Raw genomic sequence first — 23,290 nt, 5'->3', positions numbered from 1 at the left:
CATGGATTGTTGAAATAGTTGGGTTTAATTGTTCAGGAAAATTTTGGATTATGGCAGTTCCTGTTGTAACTGAAGACTTGTCAAGCATGGAAAGTTAAAATAGCCAAACTAACTCTGAATTTTATTTTGTTTAAGCTTAACTATCTTCACATGAGGTCTGACAATTGTGGCAGCTGCTGGAACTTTCATTCTGTTTTTACAAAGGTACCTTAGTGGCTATAAAATAGCTACCTTGTTTTCTTCAGTTACAAATAGCCAGATTTATTGCTTCCAAGTTCTTGAAAGCTAAACATTTTAATTTTGATCCAACTTGGAAAGAGCTTCGATTAGACATGGTCCTTCAGTAGTCAAGACCAATCTTAATGGTGGAATGGCCCTGATTTTCGTGGTGGATTTTGAGACTCTTCATTTGACTTTCATGGGAAATCAGATCTGAAGTAGATATACAAGACCTTATTCACTCCTAAGAAGCATCTGTAGTATTTTCTGTTGTGTGCAAGACAAGTAATATTGGACATGAGTTATGATAGTGAGTGCTTTATTTTATTTTTTTCATTTAATTTAAGTGGTGAAACATTTGACTCCCAATGAGCATTATTCTTGGTTTTTTTTTTGGGCAAGACCTATGTGGTATTGAACTCAAGCTGTGAAAGCACATGCCCTGTTTTCTCTTAATTCATTGAACTTTAGCGTGAACCATTTTAATCATCCAATTTTTATCTTAATATATGAACTAGGGTGTTCCATCTACTGGTTGTAAGAAAATGACATATTATGTGAGCTTAAGTATATTGTTTGCTTGTGGGCCACTTTGTTTCAATGACGTATGACTATCATGGGGGGATGACTTGCAAAACCAATGATCGACATTTGGGAAATGCATTTGGGGCTTAAAAGGAAATAATGGACTTTGAATGACCTTGGAAAGGATACTAAGTTTGGCAAGGATTAAAGAATACCAAGCATTTTACAAGAATGATATGCTTCTAAAGGAGATACCTGATGTTATTGATATTATTATAGATAGTTGGTTGGTCTTTGAGAGATTATAGGTTAAACTCGGAACATGAGTCAATAACTATATTGTTTCAAGTCATACATAGAGCTGCGGAAGCCTGTGGAATTGATTTTTGTTTAAATTTTGAAAGACATTTCTAGCAATCTTTGGTACATCCCTTATCTAATTTTTGGTATTTTGTTACATGCTTTGCATTGAGATCTTTTTGGACTGTGGTTAAATCATTAATCCTTCAAATGTTGACAATATTATATCTCTCTTGAATTATAAACTGTGAACTCTTTGAATGCTCTTCACTGAATTTAGCAAAATATTGATATATGGGTATTTCTTTAAGCAGATTTCCATAATGATTATCTTCTAAATCATCTTGACCTTGTTCTCATTTGTCAGCAAGATTGTGAAAACCAGGATTTGTTCAAGTATTTGATTGGTTTGACTGGATCTGCAGTTCGGGTTATTCTGGATTGGTTAGATTAGGTTACTGAAATGGAATTTAGCAGGAAAAATGAAATAAATAAGGACCAGAGAACTAAAACTCAGAAATAGAGAAACAAGGAAAGACAAGGAAAATGTATGTACCCATAAAACAAGAAAATGTCTATGATAAAGAGTTATAAGAAGTTTATTTGTGGTGCATGATTATATCTGATAGATGATAATAGGATATGTTATAAACAATATGCACATATTATTGGCAAATCACAAATTCTAACATATCATTTATTTAATTTCTTATATTTGAGGATACTTGATTAGTAATAGAAACAGATGAGGGGGAAAACTTCTTCACACTTGGTGGGCTTTGAGACTTATTGATTGCTGAGGGTATAGTTTCCTGCATTATGATAACTTGATGTTTTTTTTTTTTTTGCTCCCTTGGTTTCATCAGCAAGATCAATTGAGATTTGTTGAACTAGGCTGATTTTTCTCCAAAATATGTGCACATTACTTCGAGACATGATGTCTCTAATGGAACCAATTAGGCCTTTGTATCTTTTTGCACCGAATTATTAATGTTGAGCAGATCATTAAATGTTTATAAGTTAATTAAAGTTTTTTATTTATTTTTGTTTAAGTCTTACATGGAATTAGTTTGGTGGTCATGCTGGAAGTTCATGCTTGAACTGAGTCAGTCAGTCTTCTTTATTTTTCTTGTGCACGCATGTTGAAGCTTTGCTCTTTTAGGCATTTTCTAACAATGAAGTCACTGGGTGCCCAAGTGAGGCGAAGCTTGGGCGCTCGCCTATTGGGCTGGGTGGGCGACTTGACTCAAGCATAGCCCAAGCACGTAGCAAGCTGAGTGCTCGCCTGGGCCCAGGTGTTGAGTGGGCCGAGTGCTCACCTGGTTCAACTTAGGCCACGTCGAGCCTGAGTCGAACCAAAACACTCATTTGGTTCGATTGAACCATGTATCTGTTGCAGAAACCGCCACCCGCAAGTGCCCTAACGCTGAAGTCCTTTCCCCACTTCGTTCCTCATGGCGGCAGAGTTCCTCCCATCAGTGAACAACAGTAACAGTGGCGGGTCTTCCTCTGATGGTAGTGGCGATGGCTTCTTTCTCTCCCTTTAGGTATATCTATCTCTTTCTCTTTTTCCCTCCTCCCTCCTACCTTTGCCCCGTTCACCGCAGCCCTCCTACGTTCAGCGCATCGCTCCGTCGCAACCCTCCTACGTTCATTGCAGCCCCTCGCCTTCCCCCCTCTTCCCCAGTTGTTCTTCCCTCTTCCCTCTTTCCCTCTTCTTTGTACACCGCTGCCCTCTGATACCGGGGGTAATGCAGAATGAGGGGGTAAAGTAGAATAGATTTTGACAGAAAACCGATATTAGAACTGTAGTTGCTAGAATGAGTATTTCGGATAGAAAAGTCACAGTAGACAAGGAACAAATTCTTAAAGAAAAGTCACAGTACAGTTGTATTTGCTAAAATGAATGTTTTGAGTAGAAAACACACGAACTCACGATAAAACTTAAATAAGATCGAAAAATAGTTCACTATCAAGTTAAAATCACAAAGGGATACAGAAAGTTCATCACCCCAAGGATTATAAACGAGGATACAGAACTGAAAACAAAAGCCACTCAAGGACGCATCCAAGAAATACAGAGTTTAAGGGAGTACTCCAAGAGAGCTTTTGCCAAAATATCATCAGTTTCTATAGTCTTTTCTAAGCCGTAAACACCAAAATAAGTACTAGTGCATGAAACAACCCTTCATGTATAGGGAATTTCGAAATTAAGTGTTTTACAACTGTTAACAAATTCCTTTAATGCATTCCTTAGTCATGAAGAAAAGCACCTTGAAACAGTTTTAACTTTGTACAGGGAATATGCTGGTGAGCCACTCATATTTGAGTGGGCTGAGTTGAAGATTATGAGGCAACATTGTTGGCTGAAAAAAATATTATTTCATCAGCAAGGTCCATATGAGCAGATTGTAGCAAATTAGACAATCTTATGTCAATCTCCCCTAGTTGAAAAAGACTTGTCCTCAAGTCCTTGTTTGTTTCGTCAACATAATGTGAAAGGGACTTAAATCAACAACATTAAATGTTGGGGACACTCCGTAATCTTCAAGTAGCTTGATTTTATAAGCGTTTTTGCCAATTCTCTTAAGCACTTTAAATGGACAATCAGCCTTTGGTTTCAATTTTCCAAATCTGCCCGGTGGAAACCTCTCCTTCCTTAGATGAATCCAGATCAAATCACCAACATTAAACTCCATATGTTTTTTGTGTTTGTTGGCAACTTCCATATACCTCTCATTTTACTTTTCTATATTTGCTTTAATACCCTCATGTAGCTTCTTTATCTGCTTTACTCTTTCATCAGCATCTCCACTAAATTGCTTAGTTGTCGAATGAGGGACGGAGTCCAAAGGACCAATAGGATTAGCACCATAAACAACTTTAAAAGGACTCTTATTAATACTATGATGCATAGAACGATTGTAGGCAAACTCAATTTATGGAAGAATGAGATCCCATTGCTTAATATTCTTGTCAACATAGCTTCTTAGCAAATTTCCTAAGCTTTTGTTCGTTACCTCAGTTTGCCCATCGGTTTATGGATTATGCGAGCTATTGAAATTCAAAGAAGTACCCAGCTTTTTCCAAAGAGTTCTCCAAAAATGACTAAGAAATTTTGAATCTCGATCAGACACCATAGTTCTTGGAATACCATGCAATTTAACAATCTTCTTAAAATATAAATCAGCAATATGAGATGCATCATTCAATTTATTGCAGGGAACAAAGTGAGACATTTTTGAAAATTTGTCAACAACAACCATGATAGAATCCTTGTTCCTTTGAGTTCTTGGCAGTCCCAAAACGAAATCAAGACTCACATCCTCCAATGAAGCATTTAGCACAAGCAATGAAGTGTACAATCCAGAATTTTGACTTCTTGTTTTTGCCAAATGGCACACTCGGCATTGCTTTACATGTCTCTCTACATCTCTAAACATCTTAGGCCAATAGAAGTTTGATTAAATAAGAGCTAGAGTCTTGTCTCTACCGAAATGTCTACCCAAAATACCACTGTGAGCTTCAGTTAGAATTACTTGTCTTAAAGAACAAGATGAAACACATAAAGCATTAGCTCGAAAAAGAAAACCATCAAAAATAAAAAATTATTTAAAGGAACTCGATTTGCAATTCTGTCATATTGAGCCGAAATCCACATCATTCTTATAGAGATCTCTGAATATTTCAAATCCAACCACTTTGATTTTCATTGTTGATAATAAAGAATGCTTTCTGCTCAAATCATTCTACATTTTGAACATCAGATTTATGCTTGATTGTAAAGTTATAAAATTGCAAAAACTCCACCCAAGTTGCATGCCTCTTGTTTAGCTTGTGCTAGTGATTAATGAACTTTAATGCCTCATGATTAGAATATAGGACAAATGACTTGACAAGAAAATATTGACTCCAATGAGATAAAGCTCGATAAATGACATAAAACTCCTTGTCATAGGTAGAATATTTCTTTCTTGTATCATTCAGCTTTTCACTAAAAAATGTAATGGGCTTTCCATCTTGACTCAAAACAACACCAATTCTCACATTAGATATATCACATTCAACCTCAAACACATTGTCAAAATTTGGTAGAACTAAGATAGGAGCTTCGGTCACCTTTCTTTTTAAAAGTTCAAAAGCATCATTAGCCTCAGTAGTCCATTTGAATTTATCACATTTCAAACATTTAGTGATTGGAGTGACAATAGAGCTGAAACCCTTGATGAATCTTCTGTAAAAGGAAGTTAAGCCATGGAAACTCCTCACATCATGCAATGAAGCAGGTGTTGGCCAATTGAGAATAGCTTCTACCTTACTTTGATCCAATCATAATTTCATCTTTTGAAACAACATACTCCAAAAACACAACACTAGAAGTAAAGAAATCACACTTCTTTAGATTAGCATAAAGCTTTTGCTACCTCAAAATAAGAAAGATCTCTTTTAGATGATTCATATGCTCCTCTTCGCTCTTGCTGTACTCCAATATATCGTCAAAGTAAACTACAACAAATATTCCAATGCATGGCTTAAGTATGTGATTCATAAATCTCATGAAAGTGCTAGGAGTATTAGATAGCACAAATGGCATAACCAACCATTCATATAAGCCTTTTATAGTTTCAAATGCTGTTTTCCACTCATCTCTGGGCCTCATTCTTATTTGGCGATAGCCACTCCTCAAATCAATTTTAGAGAAAATATAAGCACTACACAATTGATCAAGTAAATCATCTAACCTTGGAATAGGAAAACGATAGTTCATTGTGATTTTGTTGATGGTGCGACTGTCCACACACATTCTCCAAGAACCATCCTTCTTAAGCACTAACAAGGCTGAGACTGCACAAGGACTCATGCTCTCCCGAATCAATCCTTTTTCCATCAACTCGTCCACTTGTCTTTGAAGTTCTCAATGCTTCTTGGGACTCATTCTGTAGGCTGCCTTGTTAGGTAGAATAGCCCTCGAAATAAGATCAATATGATGCTGGATGTCTCTCAAAGGTGGAAGGCTATATGGAATCTCTTTCGGTATAACATCTTTAAACTCTTCCAGGGTTTGTTTCATAATTGCTGGTGTCTCTTTATGTTGTTCATTTTCCTTTACTACTACTAGAGCTATAACATGACCACCCTTGTCTAATTCACCTTTGCATTCACTATAGTACATAAAAGCGCTAACTTCCTTCTTTGGTGCATTGATTTCGGAAGGTTGTAATGGAGCTAAGATAATCTTCTTGTCATTCACCTTAAAAGAATAAGTATGTTTGTAGCCATCATACAACACCCTTTTATTGTAATGCCAAGGTCTTCCCACTAGCAAATGACAAGCGTCCATAGGAGTAATATCACACCATACTTCGTCTTTATAATACTTGCCAATAGAAAATAAAACTAAACATCTTTTAGTTACCTTATGTCATTTCCTTTTTGCAACCAACATAATTGGTATGGATGTGGACGAGGGATTGTGTCCAACTTTAGCTTCTGTACTTCTCCAAAGATACCTCGTTTTCAAAGTTGTCGCTGTCGATGATCACTAAGCACACATTGCCAAGAGAAGTGCATTTAGTGTGAAACACGTTTTTCTCACCCAACTTTCATCCTCAGTCACATAAGACACTTGTAAGCTATGTTGCAATACAATAGACAAACTATGATCTGCATAAGTAACCTCTTCCTCATCTTCATCATATTTTGTTTTGTTGTCAGCTTCATCTACTCCTCCATCACTATGATTTTTAACTAAAGTTACAATCCTCCTATTTGGACAATCTGAAGCAATATGTCCAAAACCATGACATTTGAAGCATTTTCGGCCACTTGGGGTAGAAGAATTAGGTGTTTTTTTGTTGCCAGCAGATTCTTCACCCTTTTCTTACACCTTCGATATCACTTTGCTTTGGACAGTAGGCTTGGAACTTCCTCCTTTTGTATAGCCCAGTGTCTGCCGTACCGAATCGTATCGCCCGGTACGGGCTGTACGTACCGGTCCGACAGGCCAGCGGTACGCGGACCGCCCAATACTGGTCCGCACTGTAGCAGTGCTACAGTGCACTGCAAGTCTGCACTGTAGAAGTCTGCAACTGCAACTGCAAGCCTGCAGGTGTACCGAGCACTGTAGCAGTACAGTGCACTATAGCAGTGCTACAGTGCTTGGTACACTGTACTGTACCGGTACCGAGCCCAGGTCGAAATACCGGTACGATACGGTATTGCGAACCTTGGTATAGCCTTCTTTTAAACCGTACCGAGAACTCTTTTCAAACTTCTGTTGCTTTTCAACTTTTAATACCAGCTTGCTCATATCATTTAAAGACCAATATGGCTACAGTTGAATAACTTTAGCAATCTCATACTTCAGACCTCCTAAGAATCTTTCAATGGTTTGCTCTTCTAGTTCCACAAGCTCTCCTTTTAACAGTAGATTATTGAATTCTGCTATATACTCTTCCATACTAAGATCTTTTTGCTTAAAACCATGGATTTTGAGAAATATCTCTTGTCGATAATTGTTTGGTAAATATTTTCTTTTTAACTCCCTTTTCATTTTTTCCCTTGTCACGATCTTACTCTTCCCCTCACGTTCTTTTTGTTTCTTCAGATTTTCTCACCAAAAAGATGCATTCCGTCTATATACTCTTCCATACTAAGATCTTTTTGCTTAAAACTATGGATTTTGAGAAATATCTCTTGTTGATAATTGTCTGGTAAATATTTTCTTTTCAACTCCCTTTTCATTTTTTCCCTTGTCACGATCTTACTCTTCCCCTCACGTTCTTTTTGTTTCTTCATATTTTCTCATCAAAAAGATGCATTCCGTCTAAGTTTAAGTGCCACAAGTTTTACCTTCTTTTGTTCTGGTGGTTCATGAAAATCGAAAATTCTTTCCACTATATTAAGCCAATCAATGAAGTCATCAACATTAATTTTACCTTCAAACTCTAGAATATCCAATCTTGAGTTCTATTTGTTCTGCCACTCTATCACGGACAAACTTCTAAACAGGATGTTTGATGTAATTCTTATGTATGTCCGTGTCTTTTGGTATGTTCATGCTTTGCACAGCATGTATAGGGACGATCGAAGGCTTAATAGTCCCATTTTAGTTGGGTTTGGTTGCCGCTTTAGGCTTGTAAATAAATGTTGTGTCATGTGGACACTTGTGAGAGATTTTCGGTCTGTAGTGGACCATTTTGACCATTTGTTGTGCAACTATTCAGAGCTTGTAAAATCTATTTGTAATTTGCATTGTCTATGAAGTGTTTCCGAGAATGTTTGCATGTGGATCCCGAGTGAGGTACTTTCTCTAACCCGTTTTATCTTTTGTAGGTCCTAAGGAACTATGGGGGGTTTCGGGGAGGCTAACCTTTGCGGACGGACACGCAAGGGTGCCGCACGACTTAGGCAAAATCAGCTAAGTTCGTGACTGATGGTATCAGAGCGGGACAAGCACTCATAGAAACACTTGGCATGCAAACATGGGGGACCTAGCGGGGCTACGTTGAGGGTAGTCAGCACACGCTGGACCGTTTGGGAGAAAACGGGCATGTAGATGTAGGGAAAAGGAGTCGCTCGGAGGAGCGAGCATTTGAGATTGACATTCAGAGGAATGGCCAACCCTTCGCGCAAGAGGCACCACGAGAACAAGCAAGCTTGGAAGAATGCGGAGCGCACAAAGGTTGGGATGGCTGAGTTTGAGCTACGGCTCAACGTTGACAATTATACTTGATGATGCTCAAGGCAAGCGAGACGCTTGGTAAAGGATGAGACCATGCAAGGCTGAATGAGTTGCTTAGCGACTGAAAGAGTTGTGCAAAGCTCACAGAGGTGAGGGGAATTGCTAACTCGAAGAATTCGGTACTCATGCATGGGCTTGTATGCGGACGATGGAATGATCGCGGTCATTCCAAGGCGATCGAAACTCGGCGCCATGGAGCATTGGAACTTTCTCTTTGACATGAGAAGGATACGTTCGTAGGAGGCTGATGTGTGCAGGGAGTTCAACATGTTGCTAGGCCTTGAGTGGTGCAGCTGGGGCTGTATTAACGTGGAGTCGCAATCTAGCAAGTGCGTTTGCAGGAGGCAGAATAATACATTGTTTGTTCAGCAAATCGGAGTAGTCCAAGGGGATGGCGGTCTCCGAAACTTTCAGAGAGAAAGAAGCGTAGAGAGATGTTGCTCCAACGGGACATATATCCAGGAGGGATAGGTCTCGATTCTCCAGAGGGAGAATCATGTGCAACAGATCGCACATTTTGAGGTGGAGTACCTAAAAAACAACTCTACGAAGCTCAATGGACTGAGCGAGCGGCGAGGAGTCGTCACATGATCTCGCTTGAGAGAATGCATTGGTGGATGCATTGCGAGATCAAGTAGGGGGAGCAAACCAAAGCAACACAAATAAAGGCAGACTTGGAGTCGATATGGAGATCAGACTCAAGGGAGGGCTGACCCGTGGAATGGTGGGCGCGAGGACCACCATCAACTCAATGCAAAACGAGGAGGGAGCAACTTGGGTGTAACTTGGTGAAGTACCCAAGCTGCATGAAAGGAGCCAGCATAGAAGATGAAACATGGAGTGGAGGCATAGAGCTTTCCTTTGACAGAGGTTAAGGACATTAACTCTTGCAGAGGCAAGAGTAGGATCATGTTGTTCTATGGGTCCTTCATTCTGACGGAGCAGACTCATCTTGCATGGTGTCAAAGACGAAGGGAGCTTCTGGGCACATGCACCTTATCTCGGATAAGCATTTGATGGAGAACTAAGGCGACTCAACTTGCGGAGGCGAAATTGGGTTCAGAAGGCCTTGGCACGGGGCAAGAGGACGCGGAGGCGGGTACTCTTGAAGAATATGCCATAGTGTTGCCATTCAAGTTGCCATGAAGGAAGCGGTGCACAGCGGAGATTGTGCTGGTAGGGGCAGAGGCCTAGGATCCAGACAATGGTGCACCACTTTCAGTGAAATCGATGGACTTCGGGAGTTACTAGGCGAAGGACTGTCCTAGAGCGGTGCTTCATCTAGGTGTGACCCAAGAGTGGGCGGATGAAGATCGATTGCCAAAGGAGCGAACAAAATCGAAGGTGGAAGAGACCCTACAATATATTGGCAGAGGCCACACATGAAGGGATCACAATTCGAGTTCATCCCACAAGGATCAGAATGCAATGAAGATGTCACCAGGAGGCGACATGGTGCAGCGGATCGTGGTGGAACAGTTCGTGGTAATGCGATACACACGACATAGTCCTGTGAGGGACTAGATCATACAGAGGTATGATCGGGAGCTACTGGAAGCTCCACTTCGGTAAACAACACGACGACAAGAAGGGGTATGGATTCAAGGAGTGCCATGGTACCGCAGAGGCGGGTCTTCCGTGCGTGCATCGAATTTTGCATCGGATGAAAGCCTTGGTCATCAGCATATGAGGGCTGTGTTCCACCAAGGGAAAAGTTCGAATGCAAGTACTAGTGAGTCCCATGGGAGGGACTTGATCATGCAGAGGTATGATCGAAGCAGTTGGAGAGCTGGACTGCTCCAGAGCCCATATTCGCTTAAGGGAGCCCGGCAAGTCAGAGGACAAGGTCGAGTAAGCGAACATTGCTACCAAGGAAGCTAAGGAGAACAGAATCGGTGCAAACCCTACAACGTGATGGCAGAGGCCATGCATGAGAATTACAGTCTGTCTTTCCATCGACCAAAGGGAGTTGCTTGGAGAACACAGAGGTGTTGAAGCAGGGGGTCGAAAGGGGCGAGGAAGCGACGATGAGTCCAAAGGGACTTAGCTATCCAAAATTAAGCATCAGTTAGAATGGAGGTGGACTCGGAGGAGTGCCACAGAGACATATCTACTGATCGTGAAGAAAAGGGATGCAGATGCGAGGCGACGGATAGTAGGGCCATGGGCATGGCAGTGCTATGGTACCGCAGAGGCGGGACTTTCGTGAAAGTCATTGATCCCTTGCTCTCATGGAGGGAGAGCGCTTGGTCGTGAAAGGGGCTGAGGAGGTGGAGCATGCAGAGGTAAACTCCAAGTACCGAGACAAGGCTGAAGGGCAGAGGCCAAGGAACTTCGTATGACCGGTGTTAACTAGCTTCTCATCAAGATAACAGAAAGTGAAGGACTTCAGGTCATGCAAGAGTGCACGACCAAAGAACGAAGTTGGCAGTACGCGGTGCTGTACCTTTGCTACTCAGTGGAGTAGGCGGCAGGGTTGATGGAGAAGACGGTACAATCCCAGAGGCGACCAAATCTATTAGAGAATTACTCCAAGTTGGGGTGAAAACTTCCTGCATTCTAGAAGTTCGATGGCATTGAGAAGGTGAATCATAGTAGCTAACTCAATGCAAGGAATGCAAACACTTCGAGTGCTTCAGAAGTATGAGCAAAGAGTAGGCGAAGGCCAGTAACCAGCTCGATGCATGGAGTACAACCTTAAGGAGGTGGGCGAAGTCAAGTAACCTTTGCCTTCTCAACTCTTAAGAGAATGGGCGAAATCGAGTACCCCAATTCTCTTATCTATCCAGTAGAGGAGCTTTGCACAGGTTCAAAGACCCTTCGAAGATAATGGAAGACAATAGTTGTCAAATCCTCACCAACGGTGATTAGTGCTACTGAGAGTAGATTGTCCGCTTCATTTCCCAACGAAATGCTAATCGAAAGCGGAAGTGATGCGAACCTACTTGGAAGGGACAACTAAGTGAAAGAAGAGTCGATTGACAAATTTTATGGAGGAAAGACCCAAAAACTTCAAAAGTTTGCGAGACGATGCTCGTCAAAACTTCAACAAGCATCCATCCAGTTCAAGCAGCATGAATCATTTGAGAGACTGGCGTAAAGTAAGGATGGTCTTTTCCTTCATCTGAAGGATTCGTAGGAACCAACAAGGATCAACACAACTCAGCCAACCCTACACTAGAGTCAGAGTTATTGGCGAATTGAAGCAGTATGACAGATCAAAAGTTCGACTACTCAACAACAGCAGCGAGGAATTGGAGAAGAAGATTGAAGACTCAGTAAAGGCGAGGAATTGCAGTGTCGACAAAGGCTTCGATGAGGACGTCGAAGGAATTAGTGGGGGAGAATGTCACGGACAAACTTCTAAACAGGATGTTTGATGTAATATGCCTATGTATGTCCGTGTCTTTTGGTATGTTCATGCTTTGCACAGCATGTAGAGGGACGACCGAAGGCTTAATAGTCCCATTTTAGTTGGGTTTGGTGGTCGCTTTAAGCTTATAAATAAAGGTTGTGTCATGTGGACACTTGTGAGAGATTTTCGGTCTATAGTGGACCATTTTGACCCTTTGTTGTGCAACTATTCAGAGCTTGTAAGTCTGTTTGTAATTTGCATTGTCTATGAAGTGTTTCCTGGAATGTTTGCTTGTGGATTCCGAGTGAGGTACTTTCTCTAACCCGTTTTATCTTTTGTAGGTCCTAAGGGACCATAAGAGGTTTCGGGGAGGCTGACCTTTGTGGACGAACACGCAAGGGTGCCGCACGACTTAGGCAAAATCAGCTAAGTTCGTGATAACTCGTCTTGGACTCTATGTCTTGCCCGAAATCTTCTCGACTCCCTTGGATGAGGAGGTGTATCATCATCAGAAGTAAATTCATGGACATCATTTTCATGTTGGTTGTGTCTACTTTGAAGTCCTTCGATTATTTCATTTTTTTCTTGTAGACTACGCAACAATCTTCGTAGCTGCAGCCTCAATGACTCAGCATCATATTCATGACAACTACCTTCATCAACTATATCTTTTCCATTTTGCCTTGTCATGATCTCTAACCTTTAGCTCTGATACCAAACAGATACCGGGGGTGATGCAGAATGGGGGTTAAACCAGAATAGATTTTGACAGAAAACCGATAGTAGAGCTGTATTTGTTGGAATGAGTATTTCGGATAGAAAAGTCATAGTAGATAAGGAACGAATTCTTGAAGAAAAGTCACAGTACAGTTGTATTTGCTAAAATGAGTGTTTTGAATAGAAAAGACACGAACTCATGGTAAAACTTAAATAAGATCGAAAAATAGCTCACCACCAAGTTAAAATCACAAAGGGATACAGAAAATTCACCACCCCAAGGATTATAAACGAGGATACAGAACTGAAAACAAAAGACTCACCACTCAAGGATGCATCCAAGAGATACAGAGTTTAAGGGAGTACTCCAAGAAAGCTTCTGTCAAAATATCATCAGTTTTTATAGTCCTTTCTAAGCCGTAAATACCAAAATAAGTACTAGTGCATGAAATTACCCTTCATGCATAGGGAATTTCGAAATTAAGAGTTTTACAACTGCTAACCAACTCCTTTAATGCATTCCTTGGTCACGAAGAAAAGCACCTTGAAACAACTTTAACTTTATGCAGGGAATATGCTGGTGAGCTATCATATTTGAGTGGGCTGAGTTAAAGATTATGAGGTAACATTATTGGCTGAAAAAAATATCATATTATCAGCAAGGTCCATATGAGCAGATTGTAGCAAATTAGACAATCTCATTTCACCCTCCTATCGTCCTATGTTACTCGTGCTTCCTTCATTTTTGGTGTATCAAATTTGGAGTATTTGGAATTGTTTCTTCGGATGTTTTTATGCTTGAGTTTTGGATTTTTTTCTATGGAATTTCTAGAGGTTATGTTTTCTACTCATCAATGGTAATCGTTTTGGAATTGGGTTTTACAAGAATCTAGTATGCATGCAATGAGTGTTTGTTACTTATTGTAGATTGGGTGGAAAGCTTTTAGTGGAAATAGCATTTGAGCATTCCAACATAAAGTGGGTCTGTGCATTAGTTTTTATGAATTCATTGGACAACTGATGTTGTTCGAACAGCATTAGGAGGTACTGTGCATACATAAGATACAACATTGTGCATGTAAAGTTGCACATCAGTGTGCACTGGGTCAGTTGAGAACAGTAGCTGCCTGCTGTAGTGAACAATGTAGTTTGATACTTTAAATACATGCAAGTTTGATATGTTATTTTAGTTTTAGTTTATTTTTATTAATCATGAAATATAAATTTTAAATTATAATATTCAGGAGTGTCTCATTTTGCTCGGGTGACCGCCTAGGCGAGTGCCTAGTGCCTCGGGTATTTTGGGACCGTGGTGCCTTTCGGCGCCTAGCACTTTTGACTATGTGGTTTTCTAAACAACTAATTACGCCTTGAAAAATAAGTTATTTTCAGTGACTCAGGCAATCAGAAATGTATCTTTTCTAACTGGTGCTGTTGTTTTGCAGATGGAAGAGAATAATCAATTAAGAAATGAGCTCCAAATTAAAACACAAGAGTTGAAGAGATATGTAAGCAATCTAATCCACTTACTTTTCTTCAGTTTTTCATTTCAGAAGTTATGTTTATTCTGTGGTATTTTTTGAAATAGATGCCCCTGGTATCTATGTTTTTGATGAAGTTGCATGTTGATTTGAAAATTTTACTTCTCAAGGATAAGAACTGATTAGAGTTGATGGACATAATTTGAGAATGGGCACACTGTGCATGGACTACATCATGCAAGATTGGAATAATCATAATTGGTCTTTAAGCCAATAATCAATTATAATAACAATAAGTTCTATTTAATCTTAATAGGTTCTTACCTTTATAAATGATTCTAGTGTTTATATTTCATGTCAACCATGATATGCTAACTAGGTACAAAAAAACATTGAGCTTTTGACATAAAAGTTTATGGCAACCATGAGATGCTAAATAGGTGCAAAAAGAAAAAAAACATTGGGCTTTTGATATTGACAAGACATCAAATCTCTCTTTAAACTAAACCATTTTCTAGCATAAAACATAACAGTATAAAACTATTTGATTTTGTTGAGATATCATTGTTAATTTTGCAGCGTCTGTATATTCTAAGAACTAATTGTAGGTTGGTGTTATGTTTTTCAAATAGAAAAAAAAGTTGGCTCCTCATCAGGTTGGCCAACTTTATGTGGATATGCAAGAAATTTTCACTTATTCAACAATGTCAAAGGCATAATGTGAAGAATATCATCTGCCATCTTACTGCAACATTCAAAGGTTTTTAAGCATTGGTGATTAATATTTTTAAGTGATTTAATATTCGTAGTTTATGGCAATCATAATGTGCTTATTAGGTGCAAGAAAACCATTGAGATTGTGATAGTTGACAATCTGTTTTCTAGTAAGAGTGCAAAGCTTTCTCTTTACCAGCTGATGGCACAAAGCACAACAATGTAAACTATCTGATGTCAACCTCATAGGCATAATTGGAGGAATCTCATCTGCCATCTTACTGCAAAATAACCACTGATGTATAATTTCATCTCGCTAAATTCTGATGGGTAACATAAGTGATCTGACAAGGGCCAACATTTGGGTCCTAACTCCTAAGGTTCTTTGAGCAATATCTGTTGCCATCTTAATACAGTGAGAAATATTTACCACTTTATATTTAACAATTGCCAGAGCGACATATGGTAAGGAAACAAATTCTAGTTATGGTGAAAAAATTAGCAACTTCTTGAACATCTTTAAATGGTTAATTTATAATTAACAGATGCACAACAATCACTTCATGATGATAGCATGATTGCTTGTCATGCACATCAATCACTTCAAATGTTACATTTATTGCTTGTTATTTTTTGATCTTTATCGATACATTAATAAAGCATAATTTTCAGTGCTCAAAAGCTCCAAGATGCAACCATAAACTTCATATTTTTTGACACTGATAATACTATCCGAAGAAGTGTCTTCAAATAATCTAGATGTTCCTCTAAGTTACAACTATAGCCAATTTATTAGCTTCATAGTTTTCATAGAAACAACATAAGTAGCTTTTGCATCATAAAAGAGGCATATTTTTTGAAGTCCATGGCATCAAGAGTTGGACTCTCTGAGGAGGTGGTAAACTGGTCATCTCTGGTTGTTTTATGTTCACTTGTTAAGAAGGCAATTAAAAATACTCCGGCTGTTGCACGCTTAAGAAGTTACTCTCAGATGCAATCACAATGATCATATGGACAACTTTCAAACTTTTTTGTCTTAGCATGCATGTATTTTTGGAACTTCTGCCATTGGACGAGGACTTAGAAAACCTCTTCTCTTTTTTGGCATGGCAGGTTAACATTTTGCATTGTTTTGTTCGTTGAATCAGTTTGAGTTAACATCCTCATCTTTGTTGAAAATTCTCTTTAATGTTAGAAGAACTTGGAAGATATGTGGTTCAATTCCTTGTTTCTGTTCTTTCATGTAAAGCATCCAACTTTCCACAGTTTTCTCTACTTCGAGACAGTTGTCCATTGAACAACTATCTTGATAGTGTCACTTATTGCTGCTTCTTATTCTTGTATGTTCCTCTAAGTATATGCTTGAGTCTGTCATCTACTTTTCCAACAAAAAAGTTAAGCCTTATGTAAATGTGTTAGAAACAAGTAATATGTTATCTATTGGTTTTTGCATGGATTTTGTTAACTATTCTGATTAGGGTTCATTCCAGGAAGATTTATACAGGCTTCATAATTGTATGATGTAATTGACTCTGTGATATATTCCATTATTATTACAAAAGCAATTAAAGATCAATTTATGTTCGATGTCTTCACAGATCTGACTCGTGGATATGACTTTTTTCCATTCTATTTTTCAGAGATTAGAGGTTACATCTTCAAGACCTTCTGAGATACCAACAAATGACGATGTGGAGGCCTACAAAACTCATCATTCTAATTCTTCAGCTGGAACTCAGGTGGACAGGAACAGATGGGTGGATAATCGTTCTTCATTGAATCCTCAGGGTATGCTTGTAATTCATCAGAATGGGGTTGCTAGAAGGGAGGAATCTGCTGTGAAAACTAGCACAATAAATCAACATTATTTTGAGGGCAACAAGGTTAATGGAGATTTAAAAAAATTTCCTGGAACACAGTCTGGTGGAGATAGTGCTGGTCCATCTCAGTACTCTACACCATCGTCTAGATCCCTTTCTCCTAACAGGTAAGCTTATGTACAGCATGGAAATTTATTATGTCACATTTATACCATGAATCTTTGAATGCAGTCTTGACAATTTATGATGTTGAGTGTGGTATACCCTTTTGGTAGGCAACAGAAGGATGGAGAACATGATCAGCGGTTTCATTCACCTGGAAATGGACTGGTGCCAGTGACTGCTATCAATTCAAATATTCTCTGGAAACAGGTATTTTCTATTTCTCTAGAATTGCAATTGCAAATACTTGTGTTTGGAAGTGAGATATTATTTTTGTCAGGAACTCATTGTCAAGGTCAGAGAGCATGAAGAAGAAATAGCTCAGTTAAGGAAACATCTTGCTGACTATTCAGTGAAGGTGAATGAAAGCATGATATAGTCTCTATATCCCTTCTTTGGCTGTGGAAATTTCTATTGTTAATCAAATTGTGGTACATTGTTTATAGGAAACACAAATACGCAATGAGAAATATGTTCTAGAAAAGCGTATTGCTTATATGCGTATGGTGAGCAAGCTTATCACTATCCTGAAACTCTATAATTGTTGATATTAAACTTGTCATTGTTAAGTAAAAGAAATCTCACAAATCAATGATTCAGGCATTTGATCAGCAACAGCAGGATTTGGTTGATGCAGCATCAAAAGCTATTTCCTACAGACAAGATATTATTGAAGAGAACATCCGTCTAACATATGCATTGCAAGTACTGTTTCTTGTTGATTATTGAACTTCCTCGTCATTTTGACATGTAGAACTTTGAGTATATTTATACATATGAGTTTCTATTGGTTAATGGTTGTTCCTATTTAATACTACCCATTGAGTTACATTTTCTGCTAAGTAATAGGAAAAAGTTTTATCTTTCTTAAATCTTGTCGGATCGGTTGAGATCGAGTAGGATTGGCCAATCTGGCTAGATTTGGTTGGCAGTTGGTGAATCCAACTTGGCCTGGATTAGATTGTTATTGGCCATTCTTAAAAAATTATTGGCAGATCAACCAATCCATCTCAGCCAAACAAAATTCCAGCTGGTTCCATGTTGCAGATCAGGATTTCCTGATTGTCTGGGTTGTTTTGTTAGTGTCTGCTTCTGATGCAGATTGATTTATCTTTTCTAGCATTTTATGATCTGTAGCCATTTATTAACTTCTTTGACATTCAAAATCATGGTTGTTTTTCTGGGTATTGTTAGTGTGTAGGAAAAATCAATTGATTTCTTTAGAGTAATTTTCAGCACTGTCAATCAGTAATGAGATTTTGTATCCATTTCTGTTCTTTATGTAGGCGGCACATGCAGAGAGATCAACTTTTGTATCTTCTTTAGTACCTCTTTTATCAGAACATGGTCTCCAGCCTTCTGTAGTTGATGCTCAGTCAATTGTCAGCAATCTCAAGGTTAGTGTATTGAGTTTTCTGTAAATATCTTAGCTATCAGAACCAGTTTTTTTGCATGTGAACATTGGGACCTTATTTGCTGAGTTTCTTGAATTTGTTCTATGATGTGAGCCTAGTGTAGTTATGCATGTTCATGTTTTGTGTTTCTGCTAAATAACCATGGTTTGACAAACTGTGGCATGTATTTGTTGCTAGACATACATAACATAGGCATCCATTGGATTGGTTCCTGATTAAAAAGACACAGAAAGGTCTTCTAAAGAGCAGATACTTTATTTTATATGTGGTCTATCCAACCTCATATTGATAGGACAAATTGTGTAGGATCTCACAGTCATTTATGCCTTTGCTTTTGAGGTATCATAAGCAATATTATGTGCTTCCATGCTAGCCTTCATCAGTATTCAGCTTGGTACATGACACTTTGATGAGCTGTGGCATTTAGGATTGAACACTTGAGCAAAAGAAAGTCGGTGTTTTGGAACAAGAGAAGTGCCTCTGTTGAAGTTGCCAGGTTGTTTTTCCAGGAAAATAAGATTGTGAATTTTGGTTTAAGTGGTAAATGCTGTTAGTTTAGCTTTTGAGAGTTGTGATTTCTCCTGCAACTGCAGATTACTAAAGGCAAAAACATTTGAAATACTAGAATATGTTTCGTACAGTTACATGCAAGTTTCAGTGATTCATACGCGAATCAAATGGTGCCAAGTGAAAAAAAAGCATATTGATGCCTCACATATACGTGGTTGACCACATCCCACTAGAAAAATGCATCTATAATCTTGCCAAGGAATGTTGATGGGTATTTAGAAATTTAATCTGCTTGTGTCCTGCGGATGTGCAATTTATCTCAAATTCTTTTTGACAACTGAAAAAAGATGTATCTGTTATGATCTCTTATGTGGTAGGCTGTTCCTTGTATAATCATCTCTTTCTTTATCATTGTTCATTTAATTCTCTTCTGATAGGTAGAAGGATGGCATGAAAAATCTGCTTAGGACCCAATGGATTTGTTGCAGCTATTTTCTGAGGAAGAGAACCTTTAATGCTGCATATCTCTAGATGAAATGAAGACTGCCTTGCATTTGATGATGATGTTAATGATCTAATATTGGGTAGTCCATCCTTAATGTCAGTAAATCCTATGGAATTACCAAGTGGAAGCATATGGAACTAAACTGTTAACTAGCTCTCCAAAAAAAAAAAAAAAGAACGAAGGCAATATTAAAACATCAACTATAAAGAACATTATGCACTGTGCCAAACTGAAATGGCATCTAGTAGTGTTCACAATGTTCTGTTGTATGCCATCTGGTTACTGCAGTATATAGATTAGTATTAATCCATATTGAGGCTAATCAAGCTGAACTCATCATTTTGGTTGGTTACCACTTGGTGTTAAGACTTAAGAGTATCAATATTTTTTTGCTTGTTTGATCCTAATCATGTAAATCTCCTCTAGCTTCTGTTCCCGTGATTTGTTTGGGGGAAGGACTCAATTTTGATCCCTCCTCTGAGCAAATTTACATCTTTTGGGACGATTGAGAAAACCGCTACAGGAAGAAATTTAGAAAGGAAACAATCTATTTTGCTCTTGAAAAGGAGTACCTAAAACATGCAACTACGAAGAGACTTTTTTTAGCAACAAGCTTGACTTCTCAAGGCTGCAAGTTGGCTGCCACCTCTCTCTCTGTCTCTCTCTCCTCATCTTTCTCAATCGCTAGTAGCTCTCCTTAGGGTGTTGTGGATGGCTACCACTGTTGCTGGAGTTGCTACTACAGCTGTTGAAGAAGAAGCTGCGGACTCCTCTCTCAAACTCTAGGGCTAGTTGGACTTCTTTGATCTTCTGATGAAGCCGTTGTCTGTCAACTCTAGGGTCAGCTGTTGCTGGATTCTGATGGTTGAGGCTGTTGCAGATTCTCAACATTTAGGGCCGGCTGTTGTGATGAAGCTGTTAGGAACGAGTCGGCACTAAGAGGGAGGGGTGAATTAGTGCAGCGGTAAAATCATGGATTCAAATTGTTTCGTTTCGTACGATAAAACCGATTTCTGAAATGCTTAACTTTGAAGGCAATAAGAAGGGCGTAACAAGTAATGAGAAGGCAGTTTGCAGTTAAAGTAAATTGCTCAAGACAAAACGCAAACCAGATTTTTATAGTGGTTCGGTCGTCGTGACCTACATCCACTCTACCGATTTCTCTTCCGTCGAGGCCACCGGTATTCACTATCGGTCTTCCTTCAATAGGCAAAGACTAACCACCTTTTGCAACTCGATTATCCATTTATCGGGTTTAGGAGATAACCCTTACACCCCCAATTACTCCTCTCTCAAACTATTCTAACAATTAGAAGAAGGAGAGGAGTTCACACAAGATTGCAACAGCGTTTCTTTCTTTTTTTACTCTCAATACTTGTGTTTGTTAACCAGGGATGAGAGGGGTATTTATAGGTCTCAAGTTGCTTCAAACTTGGAGCCTAAAAATATCCCATCTCGGGTTTCCTGGGTATGGGTGGTACCACCGCCATTGTCAGTCTGACACTGACACTGCATTGGGCGGTACCATTGCCTGACAAGGGCGGTGCCACCACCTGGCACCCTGCCACTCGGTGGTACCATCGCCCATAATTCTTGGGGTGCTGTTCCCCAAGCGATGCCACCGTCGGCCAGGCTTTCATCATCCTGGTTGGGCCTTGAATCCGGCCCAAACCAGCCCAACTTCGGGCCCAGTTGGCCCCTAACAGAGTTGATGGGATTACCTCCCAATCCTAACTCTAATTATGTACTAACTATGATTCCTAAGACATATTCTAAGCAAAATAAGTCTGGTTTCTTCTGGTGAGCTTCCGGCGAACTTCCGACGATCTCTCGGCAATGTTCCGGCGGACTCCCGGCAAGCTCCTGGACTTCACGACGATCTTCTTGGCGAGTTCTGACGAGCTTCTTTGGCAAGCTCCTGGACTTCTCGGTTGGTTCCGGCAGAACTTCCGACGAACTTCCGGACTTCCGACGAACTCTCGAACTCCCAACGAAATCACGTTCTTGACTCCGGGACTTCATTTTGCTTTCTGCCTTGCTATCGTAGTTAATCCTACACACATAAAAACACACTTTGATCTAGACAATCATTACTAAGCATGAATCATGTTGTTCGGCATGTCATTGGTCCATTGACGCTTCGTCCGATTCTTCGGCGCATCGTCCTCTCTTGCAGCCTATTGCCCAATCGGCTAGTTGACCTCTGCAACTCCAATATTCTTGGCGTAATATCCGCTCTTCTTGGCTCGATGCCCGAATCCATGGCTCGAAGCCTTCTGTTGATACGTTGACCGATCCTCTGGCGCGACGTCCAATCTTTTGACATGTTTTTCTCCGGCCCAACATGATTCTTCCTACTTTAATTGTCTCTCACTGTTCGAAGCATCTTATGTCACTCAAAACGCATATCAAGTCATAAACATTTATCAATTGGTTTTATCATCAAAATACGAGATTCAACAGAAGCTTCTGATGTTTTTTCCACTGTGAATAGTGCTGCCACACCTTTTATAACTGTGGAGGGGAGGACTCCTAACTAGGGTTGGATTCTCAATTGGAGTCCAACTCTCCATTCAATCTGAGTTAAACTCGGATTGAGCTGGATGGGTTCTTTGAGCTAACTGAATCTAGCTCTTGAGCTTGGGTTTAGTTTGGCCAGATTAAAATTGAATTGGAGTTCGACTCGAACTCCGGTTGAGCTGAATTGGAGCACGACTTGAACTGGGTTTAATCATTCCCGGGTCATCCTCCCTTTAACATGCTCCTGAACCAACACCCAACCAGCCTCCTAGTCTCAGGACATGTCCAGTAGCACAGTGGATATGCATCAAGCCATCTGGATGGTTTTTGATGTGTCTTTTGATGTACCCTTCTTAATACCAATGCAGATTATCTTGTTATGGATGGTACATCCTGATCAAGGATTTAAATACTCATTCTATGTATGTTTCAGCAACCTATTGAACCAAGATGATACTGTTAAACTAGTAGTAAACCAACCTATACAGTCCGGTACCATTAAATGAACCAGTAGAATTTTTATAAGCAAATAATATGTGAACTCAGTTTGAACTACATAGATTTCGATATGGTAATTGGTCAGACTGGTAAATACATGGTTGGTGGGTTCAGGTCTCATGAGTATTCAATACTTTGATCATGACAATATCAATACATAATTTGTCCACAGCATCAATAGTATCTTCACAATACTTGCATCAACTTGAAATTAGCAGATGGTGGCATATGTGTTTTTCCTTCGTTCTTTTTCGTATTGAGTGGTCAAAATGTGACCTTTGTTTTAAAAGTCTGACACTGGGGTTATGTTAAAACTTTCCAATATATAATATTTATGATTGGTCTTCTATTTGGAATTTATTATTGTACACTGTCCACTGTGTATGATGTTCTCAACAATTTACTCATGCTTTGGTTTGTTTTTGACTAAAATGAAATGTTTTCTAAATACATTCTTCTACACAGCCTATTTCACGATAATTAACAGATATAAATTAGTTCAATCACGGCATTATGATGTTTAAAGCATCAAAAAAGTAAAAAGAGAACGCCGGATGCAGATCCATGGCTTAAAGTACATATCTATTGTGTGAATTTAAGGGTAAGCGAACAGTCAAGAAAGCATGTCAAAGCTTGAATATGCGAACCAGACTACTAATTGCGTGCAAGACATGCTGTACTAGTATGGTATGTTACTGGCATTCTTTGCTAGTGCCTGATCAGCATGGTTATGACATGACATATAAAACCTTGAATAAGACTATAATGGTTCAGGTTGGATATGCAACTTCCTTTGTCTTTCTGC

General features: G+C 39.3%; 1 protein-coding gene across 6 annotated transcripts in view; it reads left to right on the top strand.

Annotated features, from left to right (window-relative positions):
- The window catches only part of LOC103994559 (uncharacterized), a 34,250-nt gene that overhangs the window by 1,704 nt on the left and 9,256 nt on the right, over window positions 1-23,290 (top strand). For 5 of the 6 annotated variants that reach the window (XM_018830811.2, XM_018830810.2, XM_065121223.1 and 2 more), the window contains exons 2-8: window positions 14,306-14,368; window positions 16,696-17,042; window positions 17,151-17,247; window positions 17,318-17,395; window positions 17,484-17,543; window positions 17,638-17,742; window positions 18,324-18,434. In XM_018830811.2, coding sequence (XP_018686356.2) covers window positions 14,306-14,368; window positions 16,696-17,042; window positions 17,151-17,247; window positions 17,318-17,395; window positions 17,484-17,543; window positions 17,638-17,742; window positions 18,324-18,434 — 861 coding nt within the window. The remainder of the gene's footprint in view (window positions 1-14,305; window positions 14,369-16,695; window positions 17,043-17,150; window positions 17,248-17,317; window positions 17,396-17,483; window positions 17,544-17,637; window positions 17,743-18,323; window positions 18,435-23,290) is intronic. The other variant, XM_018830812.2, reaches the window with a different exon arrangement.

Source organism: Musa acuminata, chromosome BXJ2-8 (assembly GCF_036884655.1).
Source record: "Musa acuminata AAA Group cultivar baxijiao chromosome BXJ2-8, Cavendish_Baxijiao_AAA, whole genome shotgun sequence".
Lineage (NCBI taxonomy): Eukaryota > Viridiplantae > Streptophyta > Magnoliopsida > Zingiberales > Musaceae > Musa > Musa acuminata.
This window is presented reverse-complemented; position numbering and strand designations above follow the sequence as displayed.